Genomic DNA, 13,425 nt, shown 5'->3' with positions numbered 1-13,425 from the left:
TGTAGTAACATATAGAAACATATGGAATCATGTAGTAACATATAGAATCATATGGAATCATGTAGTAACATATAGAATCATGTAGTAACATATAGAATCATGTAGTAACATATGGAATCATGTAGTAACATATACAATCATGTAGAATCATGTTGAATCATATGGAATCATGTAGTAACATTTAGAATCATGTAGTAACATTTAGAATCATGTAGTAACATGTAGAATCATATGGAATCATTTGGAATGATGTAGTAACATATGGAATCATATGGAATCATGTAGAATCATATGGTATCATATAGAATAATGTAGTAACATATGGAATCATGTAGTATCATATAGAATAATGTAGTAACATATGGAATCATATAGAATCATGTAGTAACATATATAATCATATGGAATCATGTAGTAACATATAGAATCATATAGTAACATATATAATCATATGGAATCATGTAGTAACATATAGAATCATGTAGAATCATATGGGATCATGTAGAATCATATGGAATCATGTAGTAACATTTAGAATAATGTAGTACCATATAGAAGGTATCATATGGAATCATGTAGTAACATATGGAATCATGTAGTAATATATAGAATCATGTAGTAACAGAATCATGTAGTAACATATAGAAACATATGGAATCATGTAGTAACATATAGAATCATATGGAATCATGTAGTAACATATAGAATCATGTAGTAACATATGGAATCATGTAGTAACATATGGAATCATGTAGTAACATATAGAATCATGTAGTGACATATGGAATCATGTAGTAACATATATAATCATATGGAATCATGTAGTAACATATAGAATCATGCAGAATCATGTAGAATCATATGGGATCATGTAGAATCATATGGATTCATGTAGTAACATTTAGAATCATGTAGTAACATATAGAATCATGTAGTACCATATAGAATAATATGGAATCATATAGTAACATAGAATCATGTAGTAACATATAGAAACATGTAGAATCATGTTGAATCATATGGAATCATGTAGTAACATTTAGAATCATGTAGTAACATGTAGAATCATATGGAATCATTTGGAATGATGTAGTAACATATAGAATCATATGGAATCATGTAGTAATATATAGAATCATGTAGTAACATATAGAATCATGTAGAATCATATGGTATCATATGGAATCATGTAGTAACATATAGAAACATATGGAATCATGTAGTAACATATAGAATCATATGGAATCATGTAGTAACATATAGAATCATGTAGTAACATATGGAATCATGTAGTAACATATACAATCATGTAGAATCATGTTGAATCATATGGAATCATGTAGTAACATTTAGAATCATGTAGTAACATGTAGAATCATATGGAATCATTTGGAATGATGTAGTAACATATAGAATCATATGGAATCATGTAGTAATATATAGAATCATGTAGTAACATATAGAATCATGTAGAATCATATGGTATCATATGGAATCATGTAGTAACATATAGAATCATATGGAATCATGTAGTAACATATAGAATCATGTAGTAACATATAGAATCATGTAGTAACATATGGAATCATGTAGTAACATATACAATCATGTATAATCATATGGAATCATGTAGTAACATGGAATCATGTAGTAACATGTATAATCATATGGAATTGTGTAGTAACATATAGAATCATGTAGAATCATATGGAATCATGTAGAATCATGTAGTAACATTTAGAATCATGTAGTAACATGTAGAATCATGTAGAATCATATGGAATCATGTAGAATCATATGGAATCATGTAGTAACATATAGAATAATGTAGTAACATATAGAATCATATGGAATCATGTAGTAACATATAGAATCATATAGTAACATATAGAATCATATAGAATCATGTAGTAACATATAGAATCATGTAGTAACATATATAATCATATGGAATCATGTAGTAACATATAGAATCATATAGAATCATGTAGTAACACATATAATGATGTAGTATCATAGGGAATCATGTAGTATCATATAGAATCATGTAGTATCATAGGGACTCATATGGAATCATGTAGTAACATGTAGTAACATGTAGAATCATATAGAATCATGTAGAATCATGTAGTAACATGTAGAATCATATGGAATCATGTAGTAACATATATAATCATGTAGTAACATGTAGTATCATAGGGAATCATGTAGAATCATATGTAATCATGTAATAACATGTAGAATCATGTAGTAACATGTAGAATCATATGGAGTCATGTAGTATCATATGGAATCATGTAGTAACATGTAGAATCATAGGGAATCATGTAGTAACATGTAGTATCATAGGGAATCATGTAGTACCATATAGAATCATATGGAATCATGTAGTAACATATAGAATAATGTAGTAACATGTAGAATAATATGGAATCATGTAGTAACATATAGAATCATGTAGTAACATGTAGAATCATGTAGTAACATATAGAATCATATGGAATCATGTAGTAACATATAGAATCACGTAGTAACATATAGAATCATATGGAATCATGTAGTAACATATAGAATCATGTAGTAACATGTAGAATCATGTAGTAACATACAGAATCATATGGAATCATGTAGTAACATATAGAATCATGTAGTAACCAGAACAGTGTTATACATTTTTTTGCTCGCGAGTTGCACAGCGGTCTAAGGTGCTGCATCTCAGTGCTGGCGGCGTCACTACAGACCCTGGTTCAGCGGTCTAAGGCGCTGCATCTCAGTGCTGGAGGAGTCACTACAGACCCTGGTTCAGCGGTCTAAGGCACTGCATCCCAGTGCTAGAGGCGTCACTACAGACCCTGGTTCAGCAGTCTAAGGTACTGCATCTCAGTGCTAGAGGCGTCACTACAGACCCTGGTTCAGCGGTCTAAGGCACTGCATCTCAGTGCTAGAGGCGTCACTACAGACCCTGGTTCAGCGGTCTAAGGCACTGCATCTCAGTGCTAGAGGCGTCACTACAGACCCTGGTTCAGCGGTCTAAGGCACTGCATCTCAGTGCTAGAGGCGTCACTACAGACCCTGGTTCAGTGGTCTAAGGCACTGCACCTCAGTGCTGGAGGCGTCACTACAGACCCTGGTTCAGCGGTCTAAGGCACTGCACCTCAGTGCTAGAGGCGTCACTACAGACCCTGGTTCAGTGGTCTAAGGCACTGCACCTCAGTGCTGGAGGCGTCACTACAGACCCTGGTTCAGTGATCTAAGGCACTGCATCTCAGTGCTAGAGGCGTCACTACAGACCCTGGTTCGGTTCCAGGCTGTTTCACAACCGGCCGTGATTGGGAGTCCCATAGGGCGTCACACAATTGGCCCAGCGTCGTCCGGGTTAGGGGTTGACCGGGGTAGGCCGTCATTGTAAATAAGAATTTGTTCTTAACTAGTTCAATTAAGGTTAGTTAAATAAAGGTTATTTATGTAGTTAAATAAAGGTTGAATACATGTAAAATGTTCATATATTTTAGATATTTGAAAGTAGCCACCTTTTACCTTGATAAAAGCTTTGCACACTCTTGGCATTCTCTCAACCAGCTTCACCTGGAATGCTTTTCCAACAGTTTCGAGGGAGTTCCGACATATGCTGAGCACTTGTTGGCTGCTTTTCCTTCACTCTGCGGTCCAACTCATTCCAAACCATCTCAATTGGGTTGAGGTCAGGGGACTGTGGAGGCCAGGTCATCTGATGCAGCACAAGTATTAGAACATGAAGGACAAACAATACAGCATCAAGACACTATCAAACATGTATCAGTCTTTCCGCAACAGAGCCATCCTTATGTGTGAGGGTGTGTGTGCATGATCTTGATATAAAATATATGTCGTAGTTTCCTTTTTCATGATCACAATCTAGTGAAACCCTAACCCTCCAAGATCCCCCCACAGTTCCCCAATAGCTGTCCCTCAACCCTCCAAGATCCCCCCCACAGTTCCCCAATAGCTGTCCCTCAACCCTCCAAGATCCCCCCACAGTTCCCCAATAGCTGTCCCTCAACCCTCCAAGATCCCCCCCAAAGTTCCCCAATAGCTGTCCCTCAACCCTCCAAGATCCCCCCACAGTTCCCCAATAGCTGTCCCTCAACCCTCCAAGATACGCCCCACAGTTCCCCAATAGCTGTCCCTCAACCCTCCAAGATCCCCCCACAGTTCCCCAATAGCTGTCCCTCAACCCTCCAAGATACCCCCCACAGTTCCCCAATAGCTGTCCCTCAACCCTCCAAGATCCCCCCCACAGTTCCCCAATAGCTGTCCCTCAACCCTCCAAGATACCCCCACAGTTCCCCAATAGCTGTCCCTCAACCCTCCAAGATCCCCCCCACAGTTCCCCAATAGCTGTCCCTCAACCATTCGAGTACCCCCCCGAAATAATTAAAGAAAAAATACAGTTAATTCCATTTCCCCAATAACCCCCCAATGCCCCAACAACCAAGAGAATTAACTAAAGAGAAAAAAGGAAAAGACAGAAGAAACAGCAAACAACAATGCAAAAAAAACAAACAAAGGACATCAAGGACAACTGAAATCATAACAGCAATGCCAACTGTATATTTTTGTGTGCATGTCTGGCACTATTACATGTATGTGTGTGTTCTTGTATGTGTTTATTTGAATGAGAGTGTGTGTATATGCATGTGTACAAACACCTACACGGCATCAGCCTCAGGCAAACCAGCATTAGTTGTAAAAACACTGCCACTTAGTGTCATTCAAATGTACTTTTATTGACCATCATTCTCTCTCACACAGCAACTCCACACCCACTTGTCTCCAATTCCACATACCAACCCTGTATCATTTAATTTACACAACATGCCTACCACTTTGAAGATGCAAAATATTTTTTATTGTGAAACAAACAAGAAATAAGACAAAAAAAACTGAAAACTTGAGCGTGCATAACTATTCACCCCCCGAAAGTCAATACTTTGTAGAGGCACCTTTTGCAGCAATTACAGCTGCATGTTTCTTGGTGTATGTCTCTATAAGCTTGGCACATCTAGCCACTGGGATTTTTGCCCTTTCTTCAAGGCAAAACTGCTCCAACTTCTTCAAGTTGGATGGGTTCCGCTGGTGTACAGAAATCTTTAAGTCATACCACAGATTCTCAATTGGATTGAGGTCTGGGCTTTGACTAGGATATTCCAAGACATTTAATTGTTTCCCCTTAAACCACTCGAGTGTTGCTTTAGCAGTATGCTTAGGGTCATTGTCCTGCTGGAAGGTGAACCTCCGTCCCAGTCTCAAATCTCTGGAAGACTGAATCAGGTTTCTCAAGAATTTCCTTGTATTTAGCGCCATCCATCATTCCTTCAATTCTGACCAGTTTCCCAGTCCCTGCCGATGGAATTACACCCCCACAGCATGATGCTGCCACCACCATGCTTCACTGTGGGGATGGTGATCTCAGGGTGATGAGAGGTGTTGGGTTTGCGCCAGACATAGCATTTTCCTTGATGGCCAAAACGCACAATTTTAGTCTCATCTGACCAGAGTACCTTCTTCCATATGTTTGGGGAGTCTCCCACATGCCTTTTAGCAAACACCAAATGTGTTTGCTTATTTTTTTCTTTAAGCAATGTCTTTTTTCTGGCCACTCTTCCGTAAAGCCCAGCTCTGTGGCGTGTACGGCTTAAAGTGGTCCTATGAACAGATAGTCTAATCTCCGCTGTTATCTTTGGTCAGGGTTATCTTTAGTCTCTTTGTTGCATCTCTGATTAATGCCCTCCTTGCCTGGTCTGTGAGTTTTGGTGGGTGGCCCTCTCTTGGCAGGCTTGTTTTGGTGCCATATTCTTTCCATTTTTTAATAATGGATTTAATGGTGCTCCGTGGGATGTTCAATGTTCTGGATATTTTTTTTTATAACCCAACCCTGATCTGTACTTCTCCACAACTTTATCCCTGACATGTTTGGAGAGATCCTTGGTCTTCATGGTGCCCCTTGCTTAGTGGTGTTGCAGACTCTGAGGCCTTTCAGAACAGCTGTATATATACTGAGATCATGTGACACTTAGATTGCACACAGGTGGACTTTATTTAACTAATTATGTAACTTCTGAAGGTAATTGGTTGCACAATATCTTATTTAGAGGCTTCATAGCAAAGGGGGTGAATACATATGCACGCACCACTTTTCTGTTTTTTATTTTTTAGAATGTTTTAAAACAAGTAATTTTTTAAATTTCACTTCACCAATTTTGATTAATTTGTGTATGTCCGTTACATGAAATCCAAATAAAAATCTATTTAAATTACAGGTTGTAATGCAACAAAATAGGAAAAACGCCAAGGGGGATGAATACTATTGGAAGGCACTGTATATAGCTGTTTGCAAAGAAAAAATGTTATCCACTTATAAAATCTATTAATAAAAAATCCCGAGTTGCGCAGCGGTCTAAGGAACTGCATCGCGGCGTCACTACAGACCCGGGTTCGATCTCAGGCTGTGTCATTATCGGCCGTGACCGGGAGTTCCATAGGACGGCGCACAATTGGCCCAGCATTGTCCAGGGGCGGCAGCGTAGCCTAGTGGTTAGAGCGTTGGGCTAGTAACCGAAAGGTTGCAAAATCGAATCCCCGAGCTGACATGGTACAAATCTGCCCCTGAACAAGGAAGTTAACCCACTGTTCCTAGGCCGTCATTGAAAATAAGAATTTGTTCTTAACTGACTTGCCTAGTTAAATAAAGGTAAAATAAAAATAAATAAAAAGGTTAGTTGAGGGCTTGGCCGTAGGGGGGGCTTTACTTGGCTCATCGCGTTTTAGTGACTCCTTGTGGTGGGCCGGGCGCCAGCAGGCTAATTTTAGTTGTCAGTTGAGCAGTGTTTCCTCAGACACATTGGTGCAGCTAGTTTCCGTGTTAAGTGAGCGGGTGTTAAGAAGCGTGGTTTTATGGATCATGTTTCGGAAGACGCATGATTGCGAGCCCGTTGGGGAGATGCAGCGATGAGACAAGATTGTTTTCACGAAATTGGGGAGAAAAAAGTGGAAAAAATATATATAATCTGAAACATGAATATGTTATGCACATGAAGGTACCAAGCAATCATTAGAAATGTTTTTGTTCTAAATTTTGCCCCATTTTTCTCCCCAATCTCGTGATATCCAATCGCTAGTAACGATCTTGTCTCATCGCTGCATCTCCCCAACAGGCTCGAGAGGCGAAGATCGAGACGTGTTCTCTGAAACATGACCCGCCAAACCGTGGTGCTTCTTAACACATTGCTCGTTTATCCAGGAAGCCAGCCTCACCAATGTGTTGGTGGAAACACCGTTTGACTGACAGAAGTCAGCTTGCCAAACCTTCCCGTAACCCGCCCTATGGGGCTGCTCTTGTCCCGGTCACGACCGTCTGTGACACAGCCTGGAAGCGAACCTCAAGCAGCGCTTAGAACCTTAGAACGCCATTCAACCAATAATTTCTGATTAAAAAAAACATTTGTTGATCCGCCTATACAACATGTCTTTCAGAAGTAGATGGAATTCATAAAGGCTATATCACAATCCATAAAAATATTTATATATTTTCTGGTGCTCCTAAATTTTATTGTGCTTCTAACCTTGTCCTACCAAAATGAAAAATCTTAATTTAGAGCTCTGATTTGTGATGTAATTATTAATCTTGTGATGTCATCTGTCTACCAGGAAGTACAATCCCCCTCCGCTGGAGGACAAGGTGACCAAGCTGAAGGTTACCATGGTAGCCTGGGATCGTCACGACAACACGGTCATCACCGCCGCCAACAACCTGACGCTCAAAGTCTGGAACTCCACCACCGGAAACCTCATCCACATACTGATGGTACACACACACACACACACACACACACACACACACACACACACACACACACACACACACACACACACACACACACACACACACACACAAAAACACACACACACACACACACACAGGGGTGGAAAAGTACCCAATTGGGGCTCTGATTCTTGTACTCGAGTACAAATAAAGATACCTTAATAGAAAAGGACTCAAGTAAAAGTAAAATTCACCCAGTAAAATACTACTTGAGTAAAAGTCTAAAAGTATTTGGTTATAAATATACTTAAGTATCAAAAGTAAAAGTACGAATAATAAAACATCCCATATATTAAGCAAACCAGCGGCACACCAAACAACACTCAGACATCATTTACAAACAAAGCATTTGTGTTTAGTGAGTCCACCAGATCAGAGGCAGTAGAGATGACCAGGGATGTTCTCTGTTTAGTGAGTCCTCCAGATCAGAGGCAGTAGCGATGACCGGGGATATTCTCTGTTTAGTGAGTCCTCCAGATCAGAGGCAGTAGGGATGACCGGGGATGTTCTCTGTTTAGTGAGTCCTCCAGATCAGAGGCAGTAGAGATGACCAGGGATGTTCACTGTTTAGTGAGTCCTCCAGATCAGAGGCGGTAGGGATGACCAGGGATGTTCTCTGTTTAGTGAGTCCTCCAGATCAGAGGCAGTAGGGATGACCAGGGATGTTCTCTGTTTAGTGAGTCCTCCAGATCAGAGGCAGTAGGGATGACCAGGGATGTTCTCTGTTTAGTGAGTCCTCCAGATCAGAGGCAGTAGAGATGACCAGGGATGTTCTCTGTTTAGTGAGTCCTCCAGATCAGAGGCAGTAGGGATGACCAGGGATGTTCTCTGTTTAGTGAGTCCTCCAGATCAGAGGCAGTAGGGATGACCAGGGATGTTCTCTGTTTAGTGAGGCCTCCGGATCAGAGGCAGTAGGGATGACCAGGGATGTTCTCTGTTTAGTGAGTCCACCAGATCAGAGGCAGTAGGGATGACCAGGGATGTTCTCTGTTTAGTGAGTCCTCCAGATCAGAGGCAGTAGGGATGACCAGGGATGTTGTCTGTTTAGTGAGTCCTCCAAATCAGAGGCAGTAGGGACGACCAGGGATGTTCTCTGTTTAGTGAGTCCTCCAGATCAGAGGCAGTAGGGATGACCAGGGATGTTCTCTGTTTAGTGAGTTCTGTGTGCGTGAATTGGACCGTTTCCTGTCCTGCTAAACATTCAAAATGTAACGAGTACTTTTGGATGTCAGGGAAAATGTATGGAGTAAAAAATACATTATTTTCTTCAGGAATGTAGTGATGTAAAAGTTGTCAAAAACATAAATAGTAAAGTACAGATACCCCATAAACTACTGAAGTAGTACTTTAGACCACTGCACACACACACACACACACACACACACACACACACACACACACACACACACACACACACACACACACACACACATGCACATGCACTTTCACAGAGACACACGCACACACACACACACACACACACACACAGACACACACACACACACGCACGCACACACACACACACACACACACATACGCACACTCACACAGACACACACACACACTCACACAGACACACAGACACACACGCACGCACACACACAGACACACACACACACACACACACACACTAATTTCATTCATTGATCGATCCCAGGGTCATGAGGACGAGGTGTTTGTCCTGGAGCCACACCCCTTTGACCCCCGCATCCTGTTCAGCGCCGGGCATGATGGGAACGCCATTGTCTGGGACCTGGCCCGGGGGGTCAAGATACGATCCTACTTCAACATGGTGAGACAGGGGGGCAGGTGGGATGGTTTTGGGATGGTTTTGGGTAAGGCTGTGCTGATATTGTCATGCTCGTATTTGTAATTGTATCCATTTTATCACACTTGATACTTTTAATCAGACTTACTCAGGATCGGAAAACACAGAAGTGCACATTAAATACCGATGAAGCCTGTACCTCAAGGTCACATTACTGCTCTGTCACTCAGAGAGCATCGTTATGTTCCTTCACTACTGCTCTGTCACTCAGAGAGCATCGTTATGTTCCTTCACTACTGCTCTGTCACTCAGAGAGCATCGTTATGTTCCTTCACTACTGCTCTGTCACTCAGAGAGCATCGTTATGTTCCTTCACTACTGCTCTGTCACTCAGAGAGCATCGTTATGTTCCTTCACTACTGCTCTGTCACTCAGAGAGCATCGTTATGTTCCTTCACTACTGCTCTGTCACTCAGAGAGCATCGTTATGTTCCTTCACTACTGCTCTGTCACTCAGAGAGCATCGTTATGTTCCTTCACTACTGCTCTGTCACTCAGAGAGCATCGTTATGTTCCTTCACTACTGCTCTGTCACTCAGAGAGCATCGTTATGTTCCTTCATTACTGCTCTGTCACTCAGAGAGCATCGTTATGTTCCTTCACTACTGCTCTGTCACTCAGAGAGCATCATTATGTTCCTTCACTACTGCTCTGTCACTCAGAGAGCATCGTTATGTTCCTTCACTACTGCTCTGTCACTCAGAGAGCATCGTTATGTTCCTTCACTACTGCTCTGTCACTCAGAGAGCATCGTTATGTTCCTTCATTACTGCTCTGTCACTCAGAGAGCATTGTTATGTTCCTTCACTACTGCTCTGTCACTCAGAGAGCATCGTTATGTTCCTTCACTACTGCTCTGTCACTCAGAGAGCATCGTTATGTTCCTTCACTACTGCTCTGTCACTCAGAGAGCATCGTTATGTTCCTTCACTACTGCTCTGTCACTCAGAGAGCATCGTTATGTTCCTTCACTACTGCTCTGTCACTCAGAGAGCATCGTTATGTTCCTTCATTACTGCTCTGTCACTCAGAGAGCATCGTTATGTTCCTTCACTACTGCTCTGTCACTCAGAGAGCATCATTATGTTCCTTCACTACTGCTCTGTCACTCAGAGAGCATCGTTATGTTCCTTCACTACTGCTCTGTCACTCAGAGAGCATCGTTATGTTCCTTCACTACTGCTCTGTCACTCAGAGAGCATCGTTATGTTCCTTCATTACTGCTCTGTCACTCAGAGAGCATTGTTATGTTCCTTCACTACTGCTCTGTCACTCAGAGAGCATCGTTATGTTCCTTCACTACTGCTCTGTCACTCAGAGAGCATCGTTATGTTCCTTCACTACTGCTCTGTCACTCAGAGAGCATCGTTATGTTCCTTCACTACTGCTCTGTCACTCAGAGAGCATCGTTATGTTCCTTCACTACTGCTCTGTCACTCAGAGAGCATCATTATGTTCCTTCACTACTGCTCTGTCACTCAGAGAGTGACAGCTGAAAATGCACATGATTTACTTATTTCTATTCAATGATCTATGAAATAGGTTAATAAGTAGCCTAATGCATGGCTGGCTACTACTGCCTGCATTTATTACAGACACATTTAGATGAAGGTAGGAGAACTCACTTGCCCCATGTATCGTTTCACTTTCAAGAGGAGCAAAACTTTTCTCTCCCGACACTTATGCCACAACATTTCTACAATCAAAATAAACTTTCTACAAAGGGGATACTTGTGCTCTGTCACGAGTGACTGTAACAGAACCGTGAGTGTCTGTCTGGGGAATTGAGAGCAGCTGCTTGTTCTAATCCAATCGTTGCAGCAGGCTCAACTGATACCCCGTCCCGTTTCTTTACAGACCGACGAACTAGCCAAAAGTAGATTGGAGAACACAACGCTTCACACTGTTTGAGTGAAAGAGAGATGCGTGCTGGCGTCTATAAATTCATTTTTTTTCTTTCGATGACGGACATTTACAAAAAATACTTGTCATAATCGTATTCAGAAAATTATCCTTACCCGTTACAATACTTGTTTTGTCCGAGTACTCGGCACACCCCTATCCACTGGTGTAGTGGAGGGTAAACTCACGGTAACACCCCCTATCCAGTGGTGTAGTGGAGGGTAAACTCACGGTAACACCCCCTATCCAGTGGTGTAGTGGAGGGTAAACTCACGGTAACACCCCCTATCCAGTGGTGTAGTGGAGGGTAAACTCACAGTAACACCCCCTATCCAGTGGAGGGTAAACTCACGTTAACACCCCCTATCCAGTGGTGTAGTGGAGGGTAAACTCACGTTAACACCTCCTATCCAGTGGTGTAGTGGAGGGTAAACTCACGTTAACACCCCCTATCCAGTGGTGTAGTGGAGGGTAAACTCACGTTAACACCCCCTATCCAGTGGTGTAGTGGAGGGTAAACTCACGTTAACACCCCCTATCCAGTGGTGTAGTGGAGGGTAAACTCACAGTAACACCCCCTATCCAGTGGAGGGTAAACTCACGTTAACACCCCCTATCCAGTGGTGTAGTGGAGGGTAAACTCACAGTAACACCCCCTATCCAGTGGTGTAGTGGAGGGTAAACTCACAGTAACACCCCCTATCCAGTGGTGTAGTGGAGGGTAAACTCACAGTGACACCCCCTATCCAGTGGTGTAGTGGAGGGTAAACTCACGTTAACACCCCCTATCCAGTGGTGTAGTGGAGGGTAAACTCACGTTAACACCCCCTATCCAGTGGTGTAGTGGAGGGTAAACTCACAGTAACACCCCCTATCCAGTGGAGGGTAAACTCACGTTAACACCCCCTATCCAGTGGTGCAGTGGAGGGTAAACTCACGTTAACACCCCCTGTCCAGTGGTGTAGTGGAGGGTAAACTCACATTAACACCCCCTATCCAGTGGTGTAGTGGAGGGTAAACTCACGTTAACACCCCCTATCCAGTGGTGTAGTGGAGGGTTAACCTCACTGTAACACCCCCTATCCAGTGGTGTAGTGGAGGGTAAACTCACGGTAACACCCCCTATCCAGTGGTGTAGTGGAGGGTAAACTCACAGTAACACCCCCTATCCAGTGGTGTAGTGGAGGGTAAACTCACAGTAACACCCCCTATCCAGTGGTGTAGTGGAGGGTAAACTCATGTTAACACCCCCTATCTCGTGGTTTAGTGGAGGGTAAACTCACGTTAATACCCCCTATCCAGTGGTGTAGTGGAGGGTAAACTCACGGTAACACCCCCTATCCAGTGGTGTAGTGGAGGGTAAACTCACGGTGACACCCCCTATCCAGTGGTGTAGTGGAGGGTCAACTCACAGTAACACCCCCTATCCAGTGGTGTAGTGGAGGGTCAACTCACAGAAACACCCTTTTTATTTTTGCACGAGACAGAAAAAATGCATTGAAAATATAGGGAGCTTTACTTTATTCAGTGTGAATGGAGATCAGTGTTTACCGATCTATGGTAACTACTCTACGTTTTCCCGTTTTCCAGATTGAAGGTCAAGGCCATGGGGCGGTGTTTGACTGTAAGTGTAGTCCTGATGGACAGCACTTCGCTGCTACAGACTCACATGGTCACCTGCTCATCTTCGGCTTCGGATCCAGCAGCAAGTATGACAAGGTACACACTAGGAGTCTACTACTCCTATACTATATTACTACTACAATACTATAACACCACTACTATATAGCTACTTTTACTACTACAATGCTACTACTACACTACTACTACTACT

At 42.3% G+C, this 13,425-nt stretch overlaps 1 protein-coding gene across 2 annotated transcripts in view; it reads left to right on the top strand.

The window, feature by feature from the left end:
- phip (PHIP subunit of CUL4-Ring ligase complex) overlaps positions 1-13,425 on the top strand; it is a 122,237-nt gene that overhangs the window by 49,831 nt on the left and 58,981 nt on the right. For both annotated transcript variants that reach the window (XM_045695488.1, XM_045695487.1), the window contains exons 15-17: positions 7,687-7,843; positions 9,519-9,653; positions 13,182-13,310. In XM_045695488.1, the coding sequence (XP_045551444.1) occupies positions 7,687-7,843; positions 9,519-9,653; positions 13,182-13,310 (421 nt within the window). The remainder of the gene's footprint in view (positions 1-7,686; positions 7,844-9,518; positions 9,654-13,181; positions 13,311-13,425) is intronic.

The sequence above is a fragment of the Salmo salar genome, chromosome ssa15 (genome assembly GCF_905237065.1).
Source record: "Salmo salar chromosome ssa15, Ssal_v3.1, whole genome shotgun sequence".
Classification (NCBI taxonomy): Eukaryota; Metazoa; Chordata; class Actinopteri; order Salmoniformes; family Salmonidae; genus Salmo; species Salmo salar.
This window is presented reverse-complemented; position numbering and strand designations above follow the sequence as displayed.